Source organism: Cynocephalus volans, chromosome 1 (genome assembly GCF_027409185.1).
Source record: "Cynocephalus volans isolate mCynVol1 chromosome 1, mCynVol1.pri, whole genome shotgun sequence".
Taxonomy (NCBI): domain Eukaryota; kingdom Metazoa; phylum Chordata; class Mammalia; order Dermoptera; family Cynocephalidae; genus Cynocephalus; species Cynocephalus volans.
The window spans coordinates 294324557-294351202 of NC_084460.1; the positions used below are offsets into that span (position 1 = coordinate 294324557).

Below are 26646 nucleotides of genomic sequence, written 5' to 3' on the forward strand. Positions count from 1 at the left end.
AATACTCTAGGCGTTACAGGCCGTATGGTCTCTGTGGCAACTACTAAACTCTTCCATTATAGCAGGAGAGCGGACAACATGTAAATGAATAAGCATGGCTGTGTTCCAATAAAACTTTATTTAAAAACAAGTGACAGGCTGGATTTGGCCCACAGACTATAATGAGCTGACACTGGCCCTAGATGATGGTGAAGAACGTTCCAAGGGTAACAGCTGTATACAGGCATGGAAGGCAGCTAATCCAGGTTGGAGCAGATCAGAAGGTGCTAAGAGAGATGTCTTTGAGAAAATGAAATAGTTAAAATATCTGTGTCTGAATTTCTTGAAAGATTATAAAGACCAAGTTATCAAACTTTGGTCTTACAGCCCATTGCACTAAAAAATTATTGAGGACCTCAAGGAGCTTTTGTTTATCTGCATTACTGCTGTTTACACTATTACAAATTAAAACTGATAAAAATTTTAAATATTCTAATTAAAACAGCAGTAATAAACCTATTATATGTTAACATAAAAAACATTTTATGAAAAATAACTATTTTCAAAAAAAAATTAGAGCAGTTCATCTCATATTTTCACAAATACCCTCTTGTCTGTTTTGAAGAAGACATTAAACTGAATCCTCATAGATGCTTCTACCTTCAGTCTGTTGGAATAAGTTGTTTTGGTTGAGTATATGAAGAAAATCTGACTTCAGGCAGATATGAAAAAAAAAGGAGTACTTTAATAACTTTTTCAGATAATTGTGGATATTCGTCATTGTGCTAAACCAAAATCCGACAAATAGTTTCTTAAAAGTTAGTTGCAATCTAGAATCTGAAGCCACATCTTTTATGGACTGAGATTGTGTTGTTCTAAAATTCATATGTTGAAGCCCTACTCCCCAGTGGGACTGTATTTGGAGATAGGGCCTATAAGAAGGTAATTAAGTTTAAATGAGGTCATAAGGGTGGGGCCCTAAGCTGATAAAATTAGTGTCCTCATAAGAAGAGACACAAGAAAGCTTGCTCTCTCTCTTTCTACCATGTGAGGACAGAAAGAAGGCAGTTGTCTGCAAGCCAAGAAGAAATCCCTCACTGGGAACCGAATTGGCTGGCACTTTGATCTTGAACTTCCAGCCTTCAGAACTGTGAGAAATAAATTTCTGTTGTTTAAGCCACCCAGTCTATGGTATTTTGTTATGGCAACCCTAGCAGATTAATACAGTATCAATTGAACTTTTTTTACTGGGTTACATAAAATTCCACTGGCATATTTTACACTTCAAATGGATCTTTTACTTATGAATGATTTTTTAACATTATGTATTGGTCATGTAGAAAACATTGGCTTATTATGCTGATCTTTTCAATGTGAACACATTTCATTATATAATATCAAAAAGTCACATTTGTTAACATCACTACCAATCTTATCAGACAAGTCTTTAAGTATTAGGAAACTGTCAAGCTTATATGTCAGGTACAAAGTTTCTAAAATTCTAATTTTTGTGAAAGCTTGAATTTTATCATTGTCAGTAAACAATGTCAGTTGTTTTCCTTGAAGTGCCACATATCCAAGTCTAAATAACTACAGTTTGTATGTCAGTTGTTTTTTCAAGTAAAAATGGTGTTCCATAAAAAAAGCAATCAGTTCATCTCACAGCTCAGTTACATCAATGCTTCTCCTCAAGATGACCATCATATTTCTGCATGCAGCATAAGTGGAAAACACAAGTACTCAAGGGTTGAGACATAATAAAATTAATAACTTTTACTGCTCCATTAAGAACATTCTTAAGTGAACTAGCTTTTTTTTTTTTTTACCATGAGTGTGAGGTAGTGAAGAGTACAGTAACCACTGGTATGTTTGTCGCCATTGCCTGATTCATTGCCAGGGCAACAGCAGTTTTCCATGCCAGTGGTTTTGTATGATCAGTATAAATGTCAGCACGTGGAAAAGGGCAAATAATGCTGTGGTATTATTATGAAAATAGTTTAGACATCATAGACTCCTGAAAGGTCTCAGTGACCCTGAGGAGTCCATGGACCACCTTGAGAACTGCTGTTTTAAATAGTTGGTGGAGAGTTTGAGATGAATTTATATACATAGTATGCAGATAAATCAGGCAAATTAAAACAAGACAATTATTAATTCCAGTGAAAATAAAAAAAATGTGTAAGAATGAAAAGGAACACTTAGTATTTACATAACCATAGTCGTATATTGATCAAGTAAATTCTGATAGTTATGATGTAACTATATTGGGAGGATGAGAGGCTGGAACAGTTATTTAGTTGAGGGGAAGAGAGTATGTCTGGGAAGGAAAAATAAATTTTCTTCTTCTGTAGCGAAAAGTTTGCAAATAATGCCTAAACATCAGGAAGTAGCAGTCAAGCAGGTTATATAGAAATATGGAAGTTAACACCAAAATAGTTAAAGAAGGTAAAAGTGATTACCCTTGGGGAGGGACAGAGGAGGGAGAGGAACAGTGTGGGCTGCTGCTTTCATAACAGGTTTTTAAAACTATTTGACTGTTTGAACTGCTTTAAATTTTTTTATTTCTGTTTGAAGAAATTCAAACATACATGGAAGTAAAGAAAATAGCACAATAAACCCACCATCCCCTTCTCCCAGATTCAACAACTGTCAAGATTTTTTTATTTTTCTAAAGTATTTTAAAACAAACCACAGACATGTCATGTCATTTCACTCGTACATATTTCAATATGTGACTCTAAAAAATTTTGACCTTTTCTTATATAACTACATTGCCATTTGCACACCTAACAGTGAATACTAATGCCTTGGTGTTGTCCAAAAGCCAATCCATAGTATATTTCCCTGATTGTCTCCAAATAATTTGTCTAAATTAGGATCAAAACAAGTTACACACATTATGTTTGTTTTTAGTGGTAGTAAAATGTTCCTTTTTAAGATTTAAGAGACAAACATTATCTGAAATGCAAAGAAGGAATGGTGAGGACAGTATGCCAGCAGTCAGATTTGGGGGGGGGTGGGAGCGTGGACGGGGGGGGGGGGAATGAATGGAAAAAGACCAGAAGGAAATAAAACAGAATGCCAGTCATGGTTGTATTTGGGTAGTGATGAGTAATTTTTTCTACTTTTTTGTATTTTCTAATGCTTTTTGAAAACATGTATAACTTTTATGTTTTAATAAATGCTTATTTTTTGTGAAAGTTTAAGTAGAAAATAAAAGCCCAGAGAAGAAAATTAACTTGAGTCAACAGAAAAGAACTTTGAGTCTGAATTATGCCTGCCAGGGTCAGACCCAAGAAATAAAAAAACTGTCTGATTTAATGAGCTTCTGAAATATGAGGGTCATAAAAGAAGCACTAGAAAGCAGCAAACTCTGAAACTCAGTTGGCCCTTGGGGTTTCTGTTGGAGGCAGTGTCTGGTGCCCAAGCCTCTGGCATGGAGGGCAGGAGAGCTGGTCCAGGAGGGGTACTGGGCCTCAGTACAAACCAAGCCAAATGGGAAGTACGAGGGTTTGGATTAGGGACAGAGTTGTGGGGCAGGGCCCTCTAACAACCCTCCTTGTACTGTGCTTATCCAAACACCCTACCCAGACCAAGGGACCACATGAAGGTAGACCTGGTTGGTTAGTCCTGGGATGTAGTGACAGATGAGTATCTCTTACCCATAGTCAAGATGGTGCTTGTTCAAGACACTGTCAGGGAAAGCCTGAGTTAAGCAAGGGGAGGGGACAAAGTTTGGATCCAGATGGGAGGGTCAGGGAGCCAGAGCAGGCCGGAAAGAAAGGTGTAGTCCTGCATCAAGAATCCAAATGAATGAAGAGGAAGGTCTCTGAAGCCTGTGTGGCCAAAGCTGAGCCTGGATTTGCATGTAGTGGTGGCTTCTCTTGGTGAAAGTTCTTGGACTTAGTTAGAAAGAGCCAGAACAGGGCCAACAGCATCGTGCTGTCACTACTACCACCTCTACATGGCCGCCAATCTCACCTGGAGTTGAAATGGGTAAAACTTTGTATTTCCTTAGTCTACTGGAATGCCTTACTTTCTGGAACAGGCATGGTCAGCTATAGAAAGGCAATTTCAACTTTTTTTAATAATCGGTAGATATCTTTAAACATCCACAAGAAAATCGGGTTTTTTTTAATACCCAGTAGATGTCTTTAAACACCCACAAGAAAATCTTGGATATCTATGCTTTCATTAAGCCAGTGCTCAGATTTTTAGGTTAATAAACTCTGAAGAATCTATTTTTAGCATATTTCTCACAGATTATGAGAGCATTGTTCTGTAATCTAGACTGGTTATATATTGTCACTAGGGAAAACTCACCCAATTAAATCTTGTGCTTTGTAAGATGCATCTCTGGTACCATGAAATCCCCTCTGACCATGTCAGTCCAGTGGTCTCGTTACCTCCTGAGCACCTCTGGCACTTCTGTCTCATTTGGCTGTCAGGAGTATAACATCCTGCAAAACAAAGACCAGGTCAATGTGCCCCACCCATCAGAGGGATCTTAATTGGAAGTCACCTCTGTAAAAATACTCATGTTAAATTTTAAAGAAGGTCACATGCAATGAATCTGACTTGGTAACTAAGTCTTTAGGCCTTAAAACCATAGAATTGCAAGATCTTGGATCAGAATAATAAAGGAGAAGGGTCTCACAATTAGTAGTTTGCATTTCCTGCAACATCCCTGCCATGTGCTGTCCAGGATCAGTTAGGACCTAGAGTGTACTCTGGAAGTAGCCTGTTTCTGCCATTTACTAAACCCATGGAGTCATTTTGACTTTGGTCTTTATATTACCCCCCTCATCCAATCTGCCAGTGAGTCATCTCAGCTTTGCCTTCTAAATAACTCTAGGATCTGGAGTTATTGTCACTACCAGCACTGGGTTCAGGCTACTGTCTCTCACCTGGACTGATGCAGTCGCCTCCTAACTGTTCTTCCGGCTTCAACTCCTGCCCCACTTCATCTTTTCCCCACACAACTGTCAGAGTGACCCTTCTAAATCTTAAATTAGGCCTTGTCTCTCCTCCATTAAAACTCTCTAATCTCTCATCCAGCATAAAAGCCAAAAAGTCTTTATAATGGAATTTTTCCCCCTGTTCTTTTCTCCCTGTCTTCTCTTCTAGAGATGCATAGACTCCAGAGTCTTCTTGGGACCAGACTATCTTCTCATTTCTTGGAGCATCTCGCTTGCATGGGAGAAGCTGGCTTTTATCATATAACTGAGCTCTCTGCTATGCAGCAGTTCCCCATCCTCAGCTTCCATGTCCTACCCAACTTCTAATATCCTTCAAGTCTCTGTCCATTCCTTGTAGCCCTAGGGAAACCTTTCTACTCCCTGCCTAGCACCTCCCATTTTGAGAATTGGACATTGTAAGAGAATTACGGTATGTACAAGGTTGTCTTTCTTCAACTGAGTTTTCAGTGCTAGTTAGGAATCCTTTTATCTATTGTTAATATAACTGTTCCAAATCTTTATTCTTGGGCTCCAGCCTTCAGCCTTGCCTTTCACTCCTCTTTCCTTCAAGACCCACCGTTCTCCCTGACTTTCATTTTTCCTTCTTGGAAACCAGAGAGGCTAGCCAGCTTGCTCTGCTGAATTGCCCCCTTCTACATTAAAATCACTCTCTGCCTTTCTCCATCCTTTCCCCTCTTCATGCAGTGAAAATGCTTCTGTTCCAACCTGAGTTTAAACCCTGTGTTCTCTAGATCTTTTAATGGCATCAGCATCCACTGAGCCACTCAGACTTTACGTTGCTAGCCTGCTTCACATCTGCCACATCCAAGCAGTTCCAAGGGCTAACAGATCTACCTTTGCAAAGTGTCTCTAATCAATTTTCTCTTTTTTATTACCACAGTGACTACCCAGTTCAAGTCTTTGTCATCTTGCCCTGAGACCACTGCAATAGAGTAGTCATGGCCTCTCTATTCTGTTTCCCCGATGGAGTTGGGTGACTTTCTGGAAGCTGAATCTGGTCTGCTTATACTAGTGCTCAGCATCCTCTGACAGCCTGTCACAATTAGCCACAGCCCCACTGCATGACCATCTCCCAGCCACCCGCCGGTCCCCTCAGCCTGTTTGGCCCACTGTGGAGTTGGTGCACTTCTAAGACTCTGCATATGATTCCTCGTCTTCCCTGAATGTCCTTCTTCTCAGCTTTGCCAGGAAGACTCATCCTTTGAGGTCCAGCTAACATGCCACTTCTTCCAAGAAATGGCATTCATTCATTTAGAAAATATTCATTGAATATTTGCTATGTGCAGACACTGTACAAGGTATTGAAGATACAGAAATTAAATATGTACCAAAATGGAAACAGTAGCAATCTCCTGGTGATGGATTTATAGATTTTTTCTTCTTTTTCCCACTTGTATTTTTTTTTCCTACAATGAATGCATTTTAACATTATAATAAGAGAAAAATAAAAATTATTCTGAGATATTTTTTTTCTTTTTTTTAATAAATAGGTGAGAGAGATTGGAATATGGTTGTAGGCTCAGTAGGAAGGTAAATAGGAAAGGAGACATTGAAGATGAGGAAGGAGGAACAGGTTTTTGGAGTCAGGGCAAGAAGGTGGTTGGAGGCTTAGGACCCAAACTCCAGGTAGGAGGTTAGACCCCAATAAGAGGAGGACCACCAACTCTTCTGCCCTGAAGGGAGGGAAGATTGGGGGAGGGAGGCTGAAGTCTGGGGAGTGAGCGGTGTGGACTACATGAGAAGGTAGTCAGGCTGGAGGACCCCATCTTCCCTGTCAGAATCCATTTTCCCATCTCTCCACGCCTGCAGCACCTGGCATCCTTCCCTGCACTTTAGAGCCATTGGTGCACATATCTGTTGTCCTGCTGGATTTTAAAGTCCTTATAAGCAGAGCCCATTCCTAATTTTTTCTCTCTTCCCCACTGCCCAGTACCATGTACTCAGAAAATGCTTAGAAACGATTTCATACGGTGATTTGTTTATGTATTTTCACAAATCTTTGTTTATTTAGTTTGCTTAACTAAAACAGTGTTCCCATTGGTCAGCATCTTCATCTCCAACAGCCTTCTCAGCACTCTGCCATGTCCTAGGAGTTGAAGAGTGCCTCACATGGCTTCCTGCTTCCCCACAGCCAACTGTTCTTCCCAGTGTCACCCTATCCAGAGTTGCATGCCTCACCCTCTCTGGGAAGCCTGTGAAACTTGAAAAATAAAATGCTCTGCTCTTTCTGGGTCACCATGGTGTTTGCAGCAAGCTCACAGAGCTGAGGCTTATGAACAGGATCATATAACTTGGGGCTTCAGTTAATGGTAAAGAAACACAGTGTTTGGATATTGTGTTTCATCCTCAAACACCATAGTGGAACCTGGCCCAAGCAGCTCCCAGTGAGAGACAGTAATTTAAAGACTGATTCTGAGAATAATAGAAAAGTTCCTGGAATATCCATCTTCAGTAATTACCAGGTAGAGCAGAACTGTTTTATTTCAGGCCTGTAGTGACAATGCTGGGACAAGGGAGCCTTTGGGAGAACTCCACTGTGTTCTCTGTCCCTCATGTCCCAGTTTCCTAATGAAGGCACCAGACAATTAACAGGCTTACCTAAGGTCACTTCAAGGTAACACCTGAACTAAATTGTGAGCACAGATTTTCCTATGAATCATTGGGATTAAAATAAGAATTCAAAGTAAAATATTTTCAAAAAATAAAACCAAAGAAGACATATCATTTATAAGACTGTCATACAAAGAACTAAAAATTATTTTTAATCAGGTTTTCTCCCGCATTTTGATGTTGTTGATTAGTGGGTTTGACAGGTTGCTGTGCTGGGTGTCTCTAAAGGACGAATGGGCCTCTGTTTTTTGTGAGATGACTCTGATTGGTCCTGATGGAAGGCTGGGGCTGAATTAACCTCACTGGCCTTAGGTATCATGATTTTCTTTTTCCTGGGTCTGTCTGAACCCTGTGCTCAGAACGCTTCCTCCATTGCTCTCCTGCACTTCCTTCTTTCCTTCCAGCCTGCACCTTCAACTTCCTTCCCAGGGCCCAGGGCCTCCCAGCCAGTCCACCTAGGCTAGTGTGAGCCTTTAAAGATTTCTCCTACACCCCACTCCCATCCACTGTCTACTGGGAAAGGGAGCACCTTCAAGGCTTCCTCAAGCATGGTGTCCTCACCAGTGTCACAGGAATGGAGTTCTTGTCTCCTAACCATGTCAAGAGCCTCCAGGCTGCTCTCATGTTTCCTGCTATTTCCCGGGTTTGGTGGGCAAGGCAAACACTTGAGGCAGTTCCCTGTTTCCTTCCTCTTAGGCTTAGAAGTTTTGACAGCTGCCTCCAGGTCATGATGGCAAGGGCCTGATTCCAACTCTGAGGACCAGTGGACTAAGCTCATGGCAGGCGGCCTCAGAGAGCAGAAGAGCACTCAGCTTACTGAGTTAGGCTTTTTTTTTTTTGTATACAAATAAATCTTTTAGAAAATTTTAGCAAATAAACAAGCTGACTTATAACCTAAAACAGGCAGGGCAGGCAAACATGCAGCCCTCTGCTGTGCGTGCTCCTTTGTCAGCACCCGCGGCAGAGGTCTCTGGCGGGCACCAGAGGCCCGGTGTGGCCTCAGAGGCTCTCTGTACAATCTGGTCATCCCAGCAGGAAGAGAGCATCCCGCTAGGTATAAATGGAGACTGTGGCCAGTGGTGCTTCAGTCTTGTTCTTTACTCCTTAATCTTACTGTGGTCTACTGTCCTGTTTAAGAAACCTGGACCTCACTTAGTTACAGTGTTTATAGTGCAAGGGGTGGGCCCAGAGGAGCCCCTGCACACCTCACGGCCTTTGCCGCTGCAGTTATTCAGGTCTTCCCTTGGGAGTTGGCTTCCTTTCCATCACAGAGGTGACCTGCCTCTCTTTGCTGTATTCAAGCCCCTCCTTTTTCAGCCCAGTTTCTTTTCAGACACTTTCTTCTTGGCACCTTTGACTTTTCCCCCTGCTGTGCTATCCTCTAGGATGGCTGCCCTGTGTTCATAGCTGTAGGAAGGGGCAGAAACCTACTCCATCCCCACCCGCAGCATCTCCAAACAGCCTCATTTCGTTCCAATCAGGAAAATGTTTCTTTCTTCCTGATAAGTTTTTTGAACTAAATATTTTACATACGGAAGCCCAAAGTTGCTGCAGAAATTATTTTGCATCTAGTTATTTAAAATTATAAATTAACCCCATTAGCAGTGTTTTGAACCAGAGATGTCTTAATGAGGCACTGACATTTTTCAGAGGATAAATTTAAAATACATTTGAATGGAATTGAACAGTTTTCAAAGGATGTGGTTTCCTCACACCTTTGTGTCTATAAAATATAAAAAGTTGATAGGTATTTGATGCATACTTGGTTTCTTTTATTTCACCATGTGTCTCTTTTTTATGACCTTCAGCTAAGTATAATAAAAATAACGCTAGATTTTGAGTCTAAGTCTTTAGACATGGCTCTGGTCTTGGCTACCACTTGGTAGTTTGTGTGACATTTGACAAGGCCCTGGCCTGTTTTCTCAACTGTAAAATGGGCTGAATGATGTGTTCTTCCCAGATGTGTTAAGGAGATTGTAAAAGGTAGTAGGTGTAAGACTACAGTACTAGCAGTGTTTCCAGTCTTGGTACCAGGAAGTAAGTCTCGAAGTATGATTCCTTAATAGATATTACGTGCTCCTTTTTAACCAGGTTTTTTCCCAGTAATATGCTATTAGTCTGTGTTGGCACAGTGGTATCCTAGAGTTTATGCAGGAAACTCGCCTGCCTGCAGAAGGGAGTGACCCAAATCCTGTGATTGAGTAAAGGAAAGAGGAAAGACATGATCTGCTTTCTGAAGGTTTTGTTTATGAATATTCTCATGGCTCTTTTACTTTTTCCATGAAAAACTCTTTGTCCTTTTGTCTTCTGCCACTGGCCCTGGTTGTGGACTGGGCGTTGATGTGAGTACAGTTTCCAAATTGGAAATTAATGAGGTGTTCCATCCAGAGAGGCCTTCCTTCCATACTGTGAGGCTGTCTGCTCCCGGGATCCCCCTCCATTTGGATCTTTGCTTTTCTGCCTTTCGCTGTGTAAGGCTGCAGTAGGCATCCTTTCTTTTCTCCTGACCTTCCCCAGAACATGGTTTCAGGCCTGGTTTTCCTAGCCTAAGTATTTTTTAGTGCATCTGTCAGGTGTGACTCACAGAAGCACAAGATTGTGTTAAGGCAGGGTAGGTTCTGCTGCCAGAGGCCCCTGTCACTGGACAGAAAATTCCCAATGGCTCTTCAGGTTTCCACCTCAGCTCTTTATATGTTTAAAAAGAATATTGAGACAGATTTTCTGGGATGCAGGCATTAAGTGAAGGGGGCTGAAGTAAGGTGAAAGAGCTGTAGGAAACTTAACAGCACTGTAGTCTCAAATTCAATGGTGTGCATGTGTGCTGTTAAGAAGGGTTCTCTATCTTGACTGATAAGGAAACAAAGGAGCAGAGATGCCTATAAGGAGCTCAAAGGAACTGATAGTGTGCCAGCAGTGTGGACTGAGAGCAAGGTTTGGTAAGGAGTGGTAAGCTTCTGATTCTGGCAGGTAGCAAATTTTAAGAACTTTTCAGGATTACAAGTGGCTCTTAGTTGGGGCTCAGCAATCAGAGGGCCCAGAGGGAGCAATAAAGATGAGTTAAGAGCCAGCATACATAGGCTTGAAGGTGGCAGGGTATCTAGGAACCTTGTAGAACTTGCTGCAAAATTTTATACATAAGAATTTCAGAGGGGAGGGCCAGGAGCTTTCATTAGATTCTTAAAGCAGTTCTTGACCCACCAGTTTGTGTGAAAACAGATGCCCAATTCAGGGTGCAGTGGTTACTCTGTGCTAGAGCATCCTCTAGGGAAGAAGGACCCAGACTCCAGGAGGATGCATACCCTGTGACCTGGATACTGAAGGGAACCCATGAGACCACTTGTGAAGTATGTGAAGGAAAGGAGTGGAACAGAGCAGAAACTGCCATTCCCTGAGCATGCTGAAGACGGACTGTCCAAGCACAGGAGGAGGAGTGACTGGGTTTGGAATGAAATGGAGAAAAGGAAACAAGCGAAGTCTCTAGGAGAAAACTTTGAGACCACAAGAATGAATAGGTCATGGCCCCGTCATTCTAGAGGAGTTTGGAACAATTGTATTCAGGAAGTGTGGGTGTGTGAGGACAGCCCAGGCTGACCCTGGACGGGCTCTTCTGGGGACCTGCACACAGCACATCCTACTGGGACTGCTGGACAGTTCCTGCGGCACAGACAGGTGCCTCCTGAGACCATATTCAGCACCTGCTTTCCTTGGCAGAAGACTTACTTGAATCCCTTATATTTTTGGAGTAGGGGTAGTTCTTGGAATAATCTGAAAAGTATTGTTTCAGGATTTTTAAAAAGAAAAAATCTGCTACTACAGATTTACTATTTATAAGACTCTTTGCACTAAATTTTTTTAAAAAGTGAGTAGTTGCTACCATTCTCCTTCTATACTTCATGGATGCCAGTTTTTAAGAGTATTGATTCTCTACGAGACAGTGAGGTAGTACCACAGAGGTCTCTGTAGCCTAGCAGGGTAGAAGCCATGTTCCATGGAGCTTTGTGGTGAGGACAGCTCCTGGGCGGGGCTCAGTCCTTTCCCAGGGGATCACCTCTGGGTCTTTCAGATGGCTTTTCCAGGAAACATTGTCTTGAAGGTTGGGAACAGAACGGTTATTTGGTGAAGAGCAAGGCAAGGTGGGTGTTGGCAGGCCCAGGCTGCAAGGTTCTACACTCACATGCTCCCTCCTTTCTCCCAAGCCCTCTTTGGCACTCAGTGCCTCTGGTTTTTCTTGTTTAGGAATCACATTTATTGCAGAGCTTTTACATTGTGCTCATGCCCTTGAGTCCCACCCAGTTCCCCTCACCCTTTGCCTTCTACGTGATTGCATAGATTGGGGCTGTCTAATACAAGTGCTCTCAGCTTCCCCCTTCTTCCCCTCAAACTCGCCTCTCCTTTCCTTCCTGACTCCCCTCCAGGCTGCTCCTCCTCTCTCCTGGATGGAAGTTTCCACGGGACTCAGGATCCCTTTATTCTCTTGCATCTTCAATCTTCCTTTTGTGCTGGCTTCTTCCCTTTGCCCTACAAAAACAACACAATCCTGTATCCTGCTTACTCAACAGCTTTCCTTCCCTGACACCCTTCTGGAAGCAGTCATCCACACTGATTGTATTGCCTCCACTGCTAGCCATCCACCTATCCCTAACCCAGAGCTTCCCAGACTTGTTCCCCCCGTGGCACACTCAGAAAATGTTGCTCTTTGAGTGGCACGTGGGGTGTGTGCACGAGACTGAAGCTCTGGCTGCCCTGTGGGTGACAGGAACCCTTTATCACAGCATTTCTGTGATTCATTTGCAGCACGTACCTTAAGTCTTCTCAATTTGACTCAGCCTCACTGCCCCATATTTTCCCTCCCAAAACAGCCTTTCTACAGAACACCAATAAGCAAATGCTGAACACAATGACTTTTTCTTTGTTTTCCTCCTCCTTGACATCCAAGTGGTGGTATTGGACACACACTAGTGGTTAAGAACTCAGACTCGGGGGCTGAACTGCCTGGGTTCATTTCTCCGCCTTGCCAATCTCTAGTGGTGTGACATTGGGCAAATTACTTAATTTCTCTGTGCTTTAGTATCCTCATCTGAAGAATGGAGATAATACAATTCTTCCCTCACAGAGTTGTTGTGAGAATTGAATGGTTGCTATACGGAAAGTGTGTAAACTGCCTGTCTCACAGTAAGTGCTATCTAGTACGTCTGTTGTTGCTTTTAAGCACTCCTTTCTTAAAGCTTTTTTCTTCTGCTTTTCCTAATATCAGACACTCATGGTTTTTCTCCTATCTCTCTGAACTCTCTTGTTTCTCTTCTGTTTTCATTCCCTGGCTTCTCTTTTTGCTCCCCAGGAAGGAGGAGGTATTAGAGAATACAGCCTCAACGCTCTTACTTGCCCTTTATTTCTTCCTTGGCCCCTTGGTTGGTGATGCCAGCTCTCCATCTCCAAGCCAGTCATTGCCCACGCACCAGGCCCACACCCCCAAATCCCTGCTAGATAGCCTCATCCGGATCTCTCCCTGCACCTCAGACTCAGGAGTCCCAAAAATATTTTAATATTTGTTTTATTTTTGTTTTAAAAGAAATAAACGCTTATTATAGAAAATACAAGAAAATTAGAATAATCAGATACAGCTCAACAGTCATCTCACCATTCAGTGAGCACCAGCGCTAACCTTCGATATATCTTCTAGCCCGGTGGTTCTCAGCCTGGTCTGAGTTTTCCCCCAGGGAACATTTGGCAATGTCTGGAGACATTTTTGGTTGTCAACTTAGGGGTGGGGGAAGAGGTGCTACTGGCATCTAGTGGGTAGAGTCCAGGGATACTGCCAAACATTTTCTAATACAAGGATACTTCAAAAAGTTCATGGAAAAATATAATTAGAAGATAATGCGAATCTTTCCATGAACTTTTTGAAATACTCTCATACACAGTACAGTCCCCCACAACAAGGAATTATTCAGCCCAATAATGCTGATGTTCAGAAACCCCTGTTCTAGACTTCCGTCTCTGCATATATGTGCCAAATAGAACAGGTTGGCATTGGTTTTCTCCTTCTGCTTCCATCTTGCTTCTCCCTCTGTTCTCTGTCAGTGGCCCTGCCTTCTCCTCTCCCGTACCCCACATCTGACCCATCCCTGAGCCCACAGATTCCCTGTCTGTCACACCTTTGGCAGCTCTCCCTTCTTCTCTCCCCCAGTCGTGATACTGAGCCCAAACTAAAGAAGAATCCCCCAACAAGCCCTTCACTTCAAGTCTCCTGCTTGGCCTTGCCTGTGCCACCAGTGTGCTTGGGGACCATCCTTAGCCTGTTGAATTCAGTCCATGCCTGGTAGAGTCTAATCCCCCTGAGGGTAGCAGCTTCTGTGTCTGAGTTACCTGTGTGCCTGGCCAGAACCTGACACCATTCCGAGCCTTAAGTCAGTGCTCAATAAATCTTTGTTGAATGTGTGTGGATGAATGGTTGAATGAAGAAAAACCTGAAAAACATTCCCCTCACAACTCCCTCACAATCTGTCTTTGCAGATCCTTGATGAATGGTTTGGCCGGACCATCATCTGCTCTTGCACCAAACTGAGCTATGAGCATGCACAGAGCATGATCGAAAGCCCGATGGAGAAAATCCCTGAGAAGAAGCTGCCCCCCATTTCACCAGAGCACAGCAGTGAGGAGGTACACCGGGCTGTCTTGAATCTCCACGAAATGGCAAAGCACTTACGCCAGCAACGCTTTGTGGATGGCTCACTCCGTTTGGATCAGGTCGGTGTTTTTTCTTCAGGGCAACCAACAGATGTGACTCATGCCTAAACGCAGCATGGGTGAGAGGCAGCATGGTAGTCCTGGACTCTTCTTTCCTTTTTCCTTCTCTGGTCACTCCACTAAAACAGCATTCTCTAAGGAGGCAGGAACTAACTCCCACCCACCCCCCCAAAATCCATAGGCACAGGAGGCCTAATGATACAAGCCAAGGCAAAAGAATGGTGTCTGTGTGGGGGATCTGTGGCCAAAACTCTGAGCTGGTCTTTCCTCATCAGGTTGTGTCCAGTATTTGATCCTCACCTCAGATTTCTACCTTAAATCCCTTTTAATGGAAGTGGGAACAGGAGACAGAAGTTTAGGAGGTGTCTGCCTAGTATCTGATCCTAAAGCTAAAAAAAAAAAAAAAAAAAAGCATTTCTTCTTATCTCTCATCTTCTCACTCATCAGTTATTTGTTTACAAATTCCAGATTAGTATCTGCAGAAGCAGAGAACCGAGGAGATTGTAGAATGTTGGCTGTTGAAGAAGATAGTAAGCCTGGAATAGTGTTGCTTACTGTCAAATATCACAGCAGTGCAGGCAGCCTGCTGGGACTTAAGACAGCTTGCACTTAAACCTGGTTGAATTTCCACATCCAAAAGTCAGTAAGTGTGTGGATCAAGGAATTGTGAATAGGCAGAGTGTACACTGAAGGAGATAGCAGAGCCAGTGAAAGAGAGACTGAAGGTCTAGGAGATTACAGACTGTCTCCTTCCTTTCTTCAAGGAAATCATTCGTGTGAGTATACATGCACCCTAATTCTCACCAGTGGCTGCCTGATATGTCAAGTCCAAGGACGCTTTGCAGTTCTTGCTTCCTAGTCTTCCATCCTGCACTGGGCCCTTTGAAGCCCACCTCCTGGTTCTCTTTTTCTCTTTGTACATCTTCTGTAATGTGCTGCTGGCCACCTTGTAGAAGCTTCTTCCTCTGCTCACTGCTTCAGGGTTGGCATTCCTTGGGATCTACCCCACCTTCCTTTTTTCTCTGTCCACACTCCCTTGCTGGATGAATTCCTCTACTCTTGTGCTGTTAACTAACTGAATGCTCTAGTCTGGCCTCTCCGGTTGCCTCCTTGAACTCTGCCTGGATGTGCCATGGTCATCTCAGCCAGTGCTCAGCCTGCCTTCTGCAAAATGCAGTGACTGGCACCTGCATGCTGTACACACTGTCTAGTGCCCCCTTCTCCCTCTGCTCCCACCAGGGGAACTGTATGTGTATTCCCAGACCTGGCTGTGCCAGTTGTACATGTTGGAATCATGCAGTTTAACTAAACATTAGGAAAATTGATCAAATATGAGCATAAAAAAGCTGTTTTTATAAAAACTAAGTTAAATGTATTGGAAAGACCTGAATAAGGATGAGTCTTCAAAAATTCTGTTGTTTGGGTGAGAAAACTGTAGAAGAGTAGGGGAAAATCATAAAATTCAGGAAGCATTCTATACTCAAATTGCTTTGTTAATGTCTAAGTTCTCACTCTCTGTTAAAGAAACAAAAACTGTAAATGATAGATAATGAATTATGAGTGTAGTTTATTCAGAAAAGAGCATGTAGATATCCAATTAGCATACTCTTAAAAGGCTTACATTTTTTAAAAAATAGTGAATGAATGTACATTTATATAAATTGACTTAAAACAAAATGTTTAGTTATATATGTATTTCTTCTGTATGATTCCCATCTTTAACTTCTAGAATAACTGCTGCTCAAGCACATCAAATGAGAGGGTTTCTGTTATAACATTTTATAGAACTTACCCCATCAGGTTGTTGTAAAGTTCAATTGAATTAAATATATGAAATACTCTAAAAGCTGTAAAAGTCTTATAAGTGATCTCAACTCACATTAAGAGGAATATGGTAGTCAAGATAGTAGAATGACCACAGATTATTGATAGGTAATAAGCTGTTGGCATGTCTTAGAATTAGAATTCTACTGCTGAAAATGACTTTAGATATCTCTATCTCATTGGCTCTCTCAATTTACAATAGAAAGCTGAAGCCCCCAAAGGTTAAAAGAGTTGCTTATATGCAAGAAATCCAAATAGCTCTTTGTTCACTTTCTTTCATTTACACCATGCTGACTTAAGAGTGAAAAAAGTTTTCCTTTAAAGTGGGGGGAAAAAACTCTCAGAAGCCCTAATTGGGTTCCAGTTAATTAAGGTTTGAAAATAATGGATTTGCTTCCTTGGAGTTGATTCCCTGGTTCCCCAGAAAACAAGTCTGTGGGTCCCAGCTTTAGAAGGAGGAGCACATCAATCTCCCACAGCAAAGGACACTGGCAAAATCATTTATAAATCAGCTAAATGGCCCCATTCAGAAGCCACTGCGTTTATTTTCCTGTCCATACTGCCTGCCTTTGCCCTCACAAAAATCCATTTTTCCTTGGTGTTTTTGGAGCCTACTGTTTGAAGTTGTTCTCTGATGCTTTGTTTGTCTCAGTTCACTATGTCCATGTTTTCAATGACAATCCTAAAAAAAAAGTCCTTTTACACTCCCCTCAGTTAGAGATCAGTCTGTGAGAGGGGACACCGTCCATATCACACATTATGCCCTTGAATCCCAAATAAATCTGCTAGACCACAAGTTTTGTCTTTCTAAGAGATCAGTTTGCCATGATGACCTTCAGAACGAATGAGTGTGGCAACTCTTTGTGAGCCAGGGACTGACTTGGTCAGAGGCCATGGTAACCTCAGAAGTGCAGAGCAGCTTGACCAATGAGTGTTTGCAATTAGCAATTTACACCAGAGCTGCCTAACCCATGTTTGAGATGAGTGCCAGCCTTCAGGGCCACCTGGACTGGCTTCAGGCCCCTGGGGGCCACCTCCAAGCAGTCTTGTCTGCTTACCCTAGTGTGCTGTCAAATCTTAGTACTGTGATGGGAAACAGACTGGGAAGCATTGCCTTTGAGGCAGCATTACCTGCTCCAAATGTCTCTTTTACCTAGAGCTCAAACCTACTTCTAAAGAGATTCTTGCCCTAGGAAATGATTCTCCTCTGACTCTTTGCTTTGACTATCTGAAAAGCAAATGCAGGTGCCAAATGCATTGTTGTGCTTTTTAGTTGGGTGAGTTGAATAATATCCCTTCCAGGTGGTTTTTTCCCACCTCCATGTTTTCTGCTGCCATGTTAATTCTGGGAATTAACACAGGTGATTGTTTTATTTTATTTATTTATAACATGTGCTTCTCCTATTTCTTAAAAAGAGGCTTCCCATAACTGGGGCCCCGACATTTTTGTGTTTGCAGTAAAAGGAACCATAGTGGTTTGTAATCATATCCAAATCTTGAGCTTTGGGAGAGGGGAACTAGGGAAAGCCTCCCTCCTCACTTGGTTCTTGCTCAGTGACTCAGGCCTGACTGACAGGCTTTTGGGGGTGGGGGGAACAGAGTCCCCTGTCACATCTGTTTATTCGAACATAAAGCCTGCTCTCAGGCAACTTCTCATCTAGGGAGGAAGATGATACCGTCTGACTAGGATGTGAAGACAAAGCTCCTTTTGGAGTTCTGCATCTTAACCATTGCCTTCAGAAATGACACCAAGGGCAGGTAGCACAGTGCCAAATAGAACCCTAATACGGAAACATCTTAGGAGTTTTGATTGATTACAGGAAACTGCACCTACTGCTTTCTGGGGCTTTCTCTCCAGTTCCTCGCTCTTCAGTCAAGTGACAGCACCGAGAGGCTGTCAGTTCTGTGTGAGGGCTTCTGTGAGAAAGGAGCAAGGGGCCCTCAGGAAGCTGTGCTCCACAGGGGTCCCTGGCAGGGCTCGGGATGTGAGCAGCTCCTCCTGAGTCACGGACTTCTCAGTTCAGAGGAAGTTGAAAGTTGTGGAGAAAACCTGATATTTCCATCTTCTCAGGCAAATTCCTCCAAACTAAAGGAGACTTTACTAAATTCTCAGCTACATCTTATAGGAATCTTACTTGGCACAATTTTGAAGCCCAAACTTCAAGCAGTTTCACGGAGTAGAGTTGATTGTAAAGATAAACTCATTAACGGAAATTATTTTTAAATACCCTAGGGCCCAAGCTGCTATGGAAGGCTGTTACGTATGACTTTGACCTAGTCCAGCCTTTAAATCAGGGGTTGGCAGATTTTCTGTAAAAGGCCAGATAGTAAATAGTTTAGTCTTTGTGGGCCCTACAGTCTCTGTCTCTACTACTCAATTCTGCTGTTGTAGTGTGAGAAAGCAACCAGAGTTGTTTTAAATCAACGAATGTGGCTGTGTTCCAATAAAACTTTAAGGACACTGAGATTTGAATTTCATATAATTTTCAGATGTCACAAAATATTATTTTTCCTTTGATTATTTTGCAACTATTTAAAAATGTGAAAACCATTCTTAGCTCATGGATCATACGAAAGCAGGTTTGGCCTATGGTCCATACTTTGCTGATCTCTGTTTAAATAACCTGTAAGCAATTCAGCCCTATTACCCAGTGAGCTTTTAGCAGCTCATCTCACATCAGGGCGGGGGAAGGAGCCAGGCTGGGTAATGGAGAACAGTTGTGCTAAGTTAGCTCTCAGGATGGTTTCATGCAATTAAGTAAATTATTCCTTTGATTAGTACCATGCTTAGCAGGCCCAATTGGAGGCTGGAAGTAAAGGAATGAATCAGTTTAGCATCAATTCCCTTACCCTATTTAATTTACAACAGTCAGGTCCTTTAATTACCCTGAAGCAAAAGGAACAGTGGTTCCCATTTCCCACCTCTGCAAGCTCAGCAGCCTCTTCACAATCAGGTCTCCTTCCCACCCACCCTGTCCCACCCACTTGCAGAGACGCTGACTCTGCCTCTTGTAGGTGCACAGAAGATGGAGAATACTCAGGGCAACACAAGGGATGCTGTATGGCATCTCTCCCCTGACCCTGCCCCTGTTGCTAAATGTAGCAGTATGTACTGAATCTCTTCCTATTCCTTTAATACAGTTGCTTTCAAAAAATGAGCATTCAACTCTGCTGTTTAATTTTTGTGCACTATATTTGGTGCAGATGAGAAGGATGGGCACATTCATCTCATCTGGCTGTTCCTTCGTCTTGTTAGTTATGTTGTCAAACACAAGAGTAAGCTATTGATCAGGTGGTTGGATGTGTTTGTAGAATCATTCTGTTTTCTTAGTTATAGAGTTTTTGTTTCAGCATGTCTTCCAAAAACATTTATTGGGTTCCTAGTATGTGTTATGTGTTGGAAATATAAAAATGAAGGAATAGGACTCAGTCCCAACTCTTAAGAAGTTTATATAGAATAGTATGGGAGCCAGTAGACCGCACAGAAAATTAGAAGTGCTGTGACAGCGCTCTGCCCAGAGTGCAGTGAGACTGTCTTAGAGAGGACCAGCCCAGCCTCAGGAAATCAGGGAGATTTCCCAGCAGAGGCAGTGTGCACACAAGATCTTCTAAACGATTTGAGAGACTGGCAAGCCTGCAAAGGCAAGCAAACTGCTGATGCAGGCACGGAAGGGGAAAGAGATGGCAGGTTGTTCCAGGTTGTGTGGTGTAGAGTGTTTAGGGGCAAAAAGGTGATGATCTCTTTCCTCCCCGTCATAAAGGTCACAGCCAACAGCCCATAAGAAGGAGAGGTTAACAAGAGAAAACCATAGCAAATTTATTTGATGATAGTTTTACGTGATACAGGAGCCTTCAGAATGACAACCCTAAGATACAGGGAAAACTGTTCATTTTTATGCTTAAGTTCTATGAAGGAGGGACAGCCATGTAGAAATGGGATAGGACAAAAAGAGTGTGATCTAATGCTGATAGGCTAAGAGGGGAAACCCAGCAAGGCCTGTCTGTTCAGGTTCTTCTTGGCCTCTCTGTGTAGCATTTCTTTCTCCTGGGTATGGGGCAGGACCCCTTCTGTAATGGGGGTTTTGTGACCTACAGTCAGACAAGATAGGTCAGAGAATTTCTTATGGCCAGCTCAAAGACAGAAAGGCAGGGGGTGAGGGGGCAGATGAAAGTATAATTTTAGTCTTTATGGCTGCCTTTGGGGAAAAGGGGTTCTGGTTTCTATGTCCCTCTTTGGGGAAGAAGAATTCTAGTTTCTGTGGCTTGCACAGGGGAGAGTGAGGCTGAGAGACAGGAGGACAGGAGAAGGTCAGAGAGAGACTTTGCTTCTGAGAGCTTCACTTTAGGGTCTCGTTTTCTGAAACCCAATGAGTGGAAAGAAAGAGAGTAGCTAGAGAAGGAGGCAGAGTCTAGGCCTTGAAGTCTGCACTAATGAGCCAGGGCAGCCATGGAACGATTTTAAATAAGGAAGTGACATGAATCAGAATTGTGTTTTAGAAAGAACCCGCTGAAAGAGAACAAAATAGAGTAAGTTTATGATCCAAGAGAGAAATGACAAGGGGCTGACCTGAGGTGTAGGGGTCATAGGGTGAGAGAAGATTATATATAGGTCCAAGAGAGGAGGAAAATTGGCAAGCCTGTGACAAACTGATGGTCTTGACCAAATGTGCAAGGGGCTTGCGGGGAGTGAGAGAAAGCACATAATCAGGGAATCAGGTTTCTACTTTAGGCCCGTGGATTGGTGCAGTGTGGTGTAATGACCAGGGAGCACCATCAGGGAGGAGGTTGAGAAGAAAGATGATGACTTCCATTTCAAGTCTGTTGACTTTGAAGGGCCAGCTGGAGACAGAACAGGTAGAGATATGGAGTAAGCTTTTGGACATAGAAATCAGGAGGTCAGTTCCTAGGGCTGGCCGTTTGGAAACCATTTGGGAGCCAGCAGCATCACAGTGATCGTTGAGCTGTTCGAGCAGCCACGTGGCCCTGGATAGACAGGAGGGTAACACCAGCCTGAAACACTTCTTCCTAACCCCTGCTCTTAGTCAGGCCCCTCTGATCCCCTCTTCTTCCTTTAGAAAGGAAGCTTCATATCAGATTGTAAAAGTAGTATGTTCTCATGGTAGGAAACTTAGAAAATACAAGAGTATAAAGAAGAAATGAAAATCACCTATAATCCCATCACCCAGAAATAACCACTGTTAGTATTTTGGTATGTTATAATTCCTTGTGGATTTCCCCCTTACCACTTCATGGCAGGAGGGAAGATGGTTAACATAACATATATATATATATATGTTTTACATTCTGCCCTTTAATACTACATGAGGTTTTCTCTGTGTCATTAAAAAATCTTCCAAAGTGTTATAACGCCACATAATATTCCATCATGTGGATATACTCTTAAACATTTAGCCATTCCCCAATTTTGGATATTTATATTCTGATCTTTTGGTACTAAATAGTAGAACCATGGCCATCTGTGTTCATAAATGTTCGACCTGATCTCTGATTATTTCCTTAGGACAGTCTTAGAACTGTGATGACAAGGTCAGGGACATAAACATATTTAAAAATCTCGAAACATACTGCCACATTCTCTTCTAGGAAAGTTACATCAATTTTTATAGTAGCACATGTATCAAGGTACCTAAGATAGAAACACCAGTCAGTAGTTCTCTGCCTACATGGTGGGTGGGTGGGTGTGTCTCTCCCTCCCTCCCTCCCTCCCTCTCTCTCTCCCTCTCTTTCTGGTGTCCAGGTCTCCTGAAATGTCCTAGTGGCTGTGGTCTTGGATTATTTTTTCATCTTTCATCTTTTATTTATGTTCATGAGCTCTTCCTTACGAAGAATTAATGCGTTACACCATAGATTTTTCCCATTGCATTAGTTATTACAAAAAATACTTATAAGGATCCTAAAATTTTAAATGAGAGAGGTAGTTGAAAGCATCTTACTAAACTCTTACTAATGTTGAAACTGGGGAGTGACCCCTGCCCTAAACTAAAATCCTTTTCTCTCATTAGAATCCTTAAAGAAACTCTTTGTGTTTGAAATGATGCTGAGAACTATTGTTGCATTCACAGATCCTGGAGAACATTTGTAACTTCACTAGCTTTTTGTTGTTGTTGCTCTTACCTCCTGTGTATAATAGTTCTCAGGCATTGTTTGGGTTGGCCCAACATGAATTATTATAAGGTGATCCAGTTGAATTAAGACTAAAGAAAACAAGGTCACTCTGTATAATCTGCCCCCATAGGAACTGCCATGCTTCTTTTTAGAGTAACGATAAACAGTACAGGAGGGCTTCTGCTAAAAGTTCAGGGAATCCATTTAAATGTTGATGGACAGCACATTACTTCAACCATGGAGGTAGGTCTAGAATCAGTGAGGCTTAAAGAATGTTTATTAGCCTACCAGATTTTCCCAGTTACCAGTTTCATAATAATCACGTTAGCAAAGTTTTGATTTAAATTTATCCATCTTATTTATAAAATAAATCCACAGCCAAGAATCTATGCCTTCCCAAGCAGTTCAGCACCCAGGCTATCTAGGATGGCCTCTGTGGAGGAGAGTCAGGAGGAGGGAACAAGCCGCATGCCTGGGCTTCAGGGAGAACATGGCAGCACAGGAATTCCAGTCGTGGGGGCATTGGAATCTTTCCTTTGAAAGAGAGAGAGACAGCCAGAGATCGATTTAGTTATTGTGCTTTTACTTTAATATGAAATTAAGGAAAACGATTCATTTTATGCATCCCAAGGCATGAACAAGAGACAAACTTGAAAACTTGACCTAGTTATGTATAAGTAATACAGCCACTTATGTGAGCTGATCACTGTATGTGTCTTGTTAACATACACATAAAAACTAATATATATCATTAAGTGTCAGATTAACTCTGCTGAGCAGCTTGTTATTATAACCCCAAACTCTTCATGTGCTGACTCTTCTTTAGGCATGGCACATAGTCATTTACTCATAATTTTCAAAAATTAGAAGGAATACAGGTAGTATTATTCTGGAAGTTGTTAAAAATACAAACTCAGACATGATCTTGGAACCTTATTGGACACATAATTCTTGAGTTCCTGTTGTGTTACAAACACTGCCCATAGTTCTGGGAAGAGCCTTAAGCAGCAGAAGACAAACTTTCTACCCCCAAGTTGCACAGTGAATTTGAGAAGAATCATATGTACTTAAAGAAGCACCAGTAACATAAAAGCAAGGGCACAGCTGTTTGAGACAGCGCTGACAGAATCGCAAACCTGATGATTATTGGGTCGATGGAATTAGGGAGGGAAGGCCAATTTGGGAGGTGAAGCCATGAGCCACACTGTAATGGAAGTGAGGACGAGCTGAAAGGTGTGGAGTACCCACTCTGTGAGATTTAAGGGACTTCTCCCAACATAGTCCTCTCTCCTCTGAGTTCTGAACCCACTGAGAAATAGACACATGTCAGACTGAGGTCAAAATATTCTATTACTGATACAGTTTGGATTAGAGAAGGCAGCTTGAGTGGGTTCAGGCATTTGGAATAGCCCAGAAGTAGTTAATGTTGTAAAAACAAACTGATTGGAGTGATTAGAGGGAGCAGAAGGTAGCCAGAGACAGAGAGAGGGAGAAGTATGTCCTCTACCAGACTGGGCTCTCCTGGCATGGTCCTAGTGTGACCTTCATTTCTAGGTGCCCTTCCAGTACAGGATCTGCCAGTGAGGACCAGTAGCTAATGCTTTCTTTCTTGGTTGGAATGACCAGTGCAGATCCTCAGCAGAACTCTGAAGACAGCTTTTTAAAATAACTTTTAGAAAGCAAACTTGGCTCCTACACCCCACTTCTAGGAGGTTTTCATTTGCTTTCTGGTGCTTTCTGCTTGCCTATATTCAGGCTCCTTTCTTATAGATGGAAAAAGCCCTACTCCCACCCTACCCCCTCCACGCTGCCCCTGTAACCTGTTGGTTCACCTTTCTCAGCCTCCAGGAACTGAAGATTGAACCTGCAAATCCTTCTGCAGAGAAGTTTGCATTTGCCATCCCCGGCTTTTCCCAGGGAGGGCCATCCCATTCATCCCTCCTACTTAGGGTTCCCCTAGCACTTTATTTATACCTGTCACTTGTCTTTATTACATTGTCACATTGGCTTATCATTTTCCATTTGCTTTCCTGTCTCTTTCTTTAAGACTGTGAGTTTCTTGAGGGTAAAGATATGGCATCTTGGTCTTTTTAAAAAGGTGATGGTAGCTGTGGTTGGGAGAGTGGACTGTAACTCCAGAAGAGAGGTGTGTTTATATAAGAGAATTAGACACACACTGTGAATCAGGGCAGTTCTCTCCCCTTGTAATAAAAGAGTTGGGTGTTTGATTATTTGCCAGGGCATCCAGGGTTTAGAACAAGGTATAATGAGGACTTTCTTAAGGTGGAGCTGCCTAGGCAGATGTTAGGAGCCAGGAAGCTTCAGCACCCCAGGGGGCTGGCAGTGCTTCTGAGGCATCCTGAGCACTTTTGTGTTCACCTCTCAGACTGAGCTGTGCCCCTTCAGAGGAGCCTGGCAGAAAGGGCTCTATAGCGGAAGGCAAAGAGACACCAGTGTGCCACCCTGAGATGCTGGCCTGCTAGCACCGAAAGGTGGAGAGGCACCAAATCCCCCACCTGCCTCTTGAGAAGATTCTCTCTGGGGTGAGCTACCATCAGCTGCTGCTACTCAGCCCCATGATGAGGATGGAAATTATTTGTGTACCAAGGATCTCCAGTCTAATGTTCCCTCAGCAAAATTCTGATCAGAGCCTGTCTTTCCTTTTAATGGAAATGATTTCCATAGACAGAGGTTCTGTGTTAGATGCTGCTGGGCTGTCTGAGAAAGGAAGATAACTCAAATCCCCGTTGGAGTTGAGAGGGTGCCCAGATGACTCAAACCTAAGTCCCTGGCATTTCCAGGGGGCAATGAAATGAGACAAAGGGCTCTCACACTAACCAGATGATATGTAAGAAACTTCTGGGGATTGAGCAGGGCAGCAGCCAGCGCCCCTTGTTCCTCTCAGATATGTGATCCTTTCAGGTTAGTGGCCTTGACAGATGGAACAGAATTTGGCTCCTCTGGGACCCTGTCTTTTGGGTAATCACACTCATGATTAGAAAGCACTTGGACTCTCTCCTTTCCACTCACAGGACACACTGCACGTCCTTGCCCTGCCCCCATGTCACACCCCACGTCACTCCAACGTGAGCCAAACAGCTGCATAAGAGATGTGGAATTCTTTGACGTTAGTAAAACCTGCATTGGGGAAAGGGAACCCTTGCAGCTGATCTTTCGATTTCAACCATGACTGCTTCTTGGGGCAGGCCCAGTTGATTTAGATTTTCATTGTTCAGTGAGCTGGGGCTCTGCTTCTAAGGCCAGAATCCTTCTGTTCTATTTGCTGTTTGTCCTGAACTCTGCCACCAGACTGAGTTCCCCCAAGTGCTGCTTTCACCTTGTCACTCAAGAACCTGCAGGCATCATGGACCAATAAGATTCCCCAAAATATCTGGGGAACAATGTATAGATTGCTGGCTTTTTATTTTGCCAAACAAGGAAATTTTCTTTAAAAAGCCAATTACCATCTACTATGTTCATTATTTTACAAATGAAAACCTTTTAGTACCAAAACAAAGGAAAGACATAATTTCATAGTATGGAGCAGTCTTACATTGACTTGGTTGAGCTTTGTGGAAAATCTATTTAATTGTCTCATCTTTTTCTCATTTTGTTTCATCTCAGGCCAGCCTGTGAGAACTACTGAATTGCTGCATCAGATTCAAACGCCTCTTGCTTTTAGAGGCCCTGTTCTTACTAACCCCGAACACTCCTCCTTCCCTGCTTTACAGAGCTCAGGCCTCTGCTTGTGTCCCAGTCCCACATGCCCCACTCCCCCCAGAAGCCTGCTCCAAATGGACTTCCTACTCCAAGACTTTCAGGCCCCCTTCCCTGTCTCTCCCCTAGGTGCCTGATGCAGTACTTCATAGGTTTTCATTTACTTCGTTTTGTAGTTCTGTCGATTCCCTTTCTTCTCCTTCCCTGCCTGCATTCTTGATTATAAGCTGTGCAGAAGGCAGATACCTTGCTCTTACTTCTTTCTCACCAATAAATCTAGCATGGTGTTGGGCACAGAAGAGGCGTGCTAGTGAAAAGCTGTTCACAGTGATCTGGATGTCACCCCTAAGGTCCATGAGTGCCAAGGACACTGTGCCCATTTTATAGTCTACAACTTGAAAATGTGGTTGTTATTCCTCAAGAAAGTCCCACATTTTTGAAAGATTGATAATACCATAGCACAGTTTGTTTTGTTTTGTAATATTTCTTACACTCCCATTGTAAGTGACATAATGGCAGACATTTTTTAAACTAAAGAGAATTTAAGATCTTTAAAATTTTTAATTTTGTAACTTTAGAATATTTCTTTTGATTTATCTATTTAATTTCCCACATATTTTTTTCCAGTATCTACCAGGTATAAAGTACTCTGCTAGGTATTTGG

The 26646-nt window shown here is 42.7% G+C and overlaps 1 protein-coding gene across 6 annotated transcripts in view; it reads left to right on the top strand.

Moving 5' to 3' along the window:
* Positions 1 to 26646, top strand: part of DIS3L2 (DIS3 like 3'-5' exoribonuclease 2) — a 401609-nt gene that overhangs the window by 305013 nt on the left and 69950 nt on the right. For all 6 annotated transcript variants that reach the window (XM_063104706.1, XM_063104715.1, XM_063104740.1 and 3 more), the window contains exon 13: positions 14082 to 14315. In XM_063104706.1, coding sequence (XP_062960776.1) covers positions 14082 to 14315 — 234 coding nt within the window. The remainder of the gene's footprint in view (positions 1 to 14081; positions 14316 to 26646) is intronic.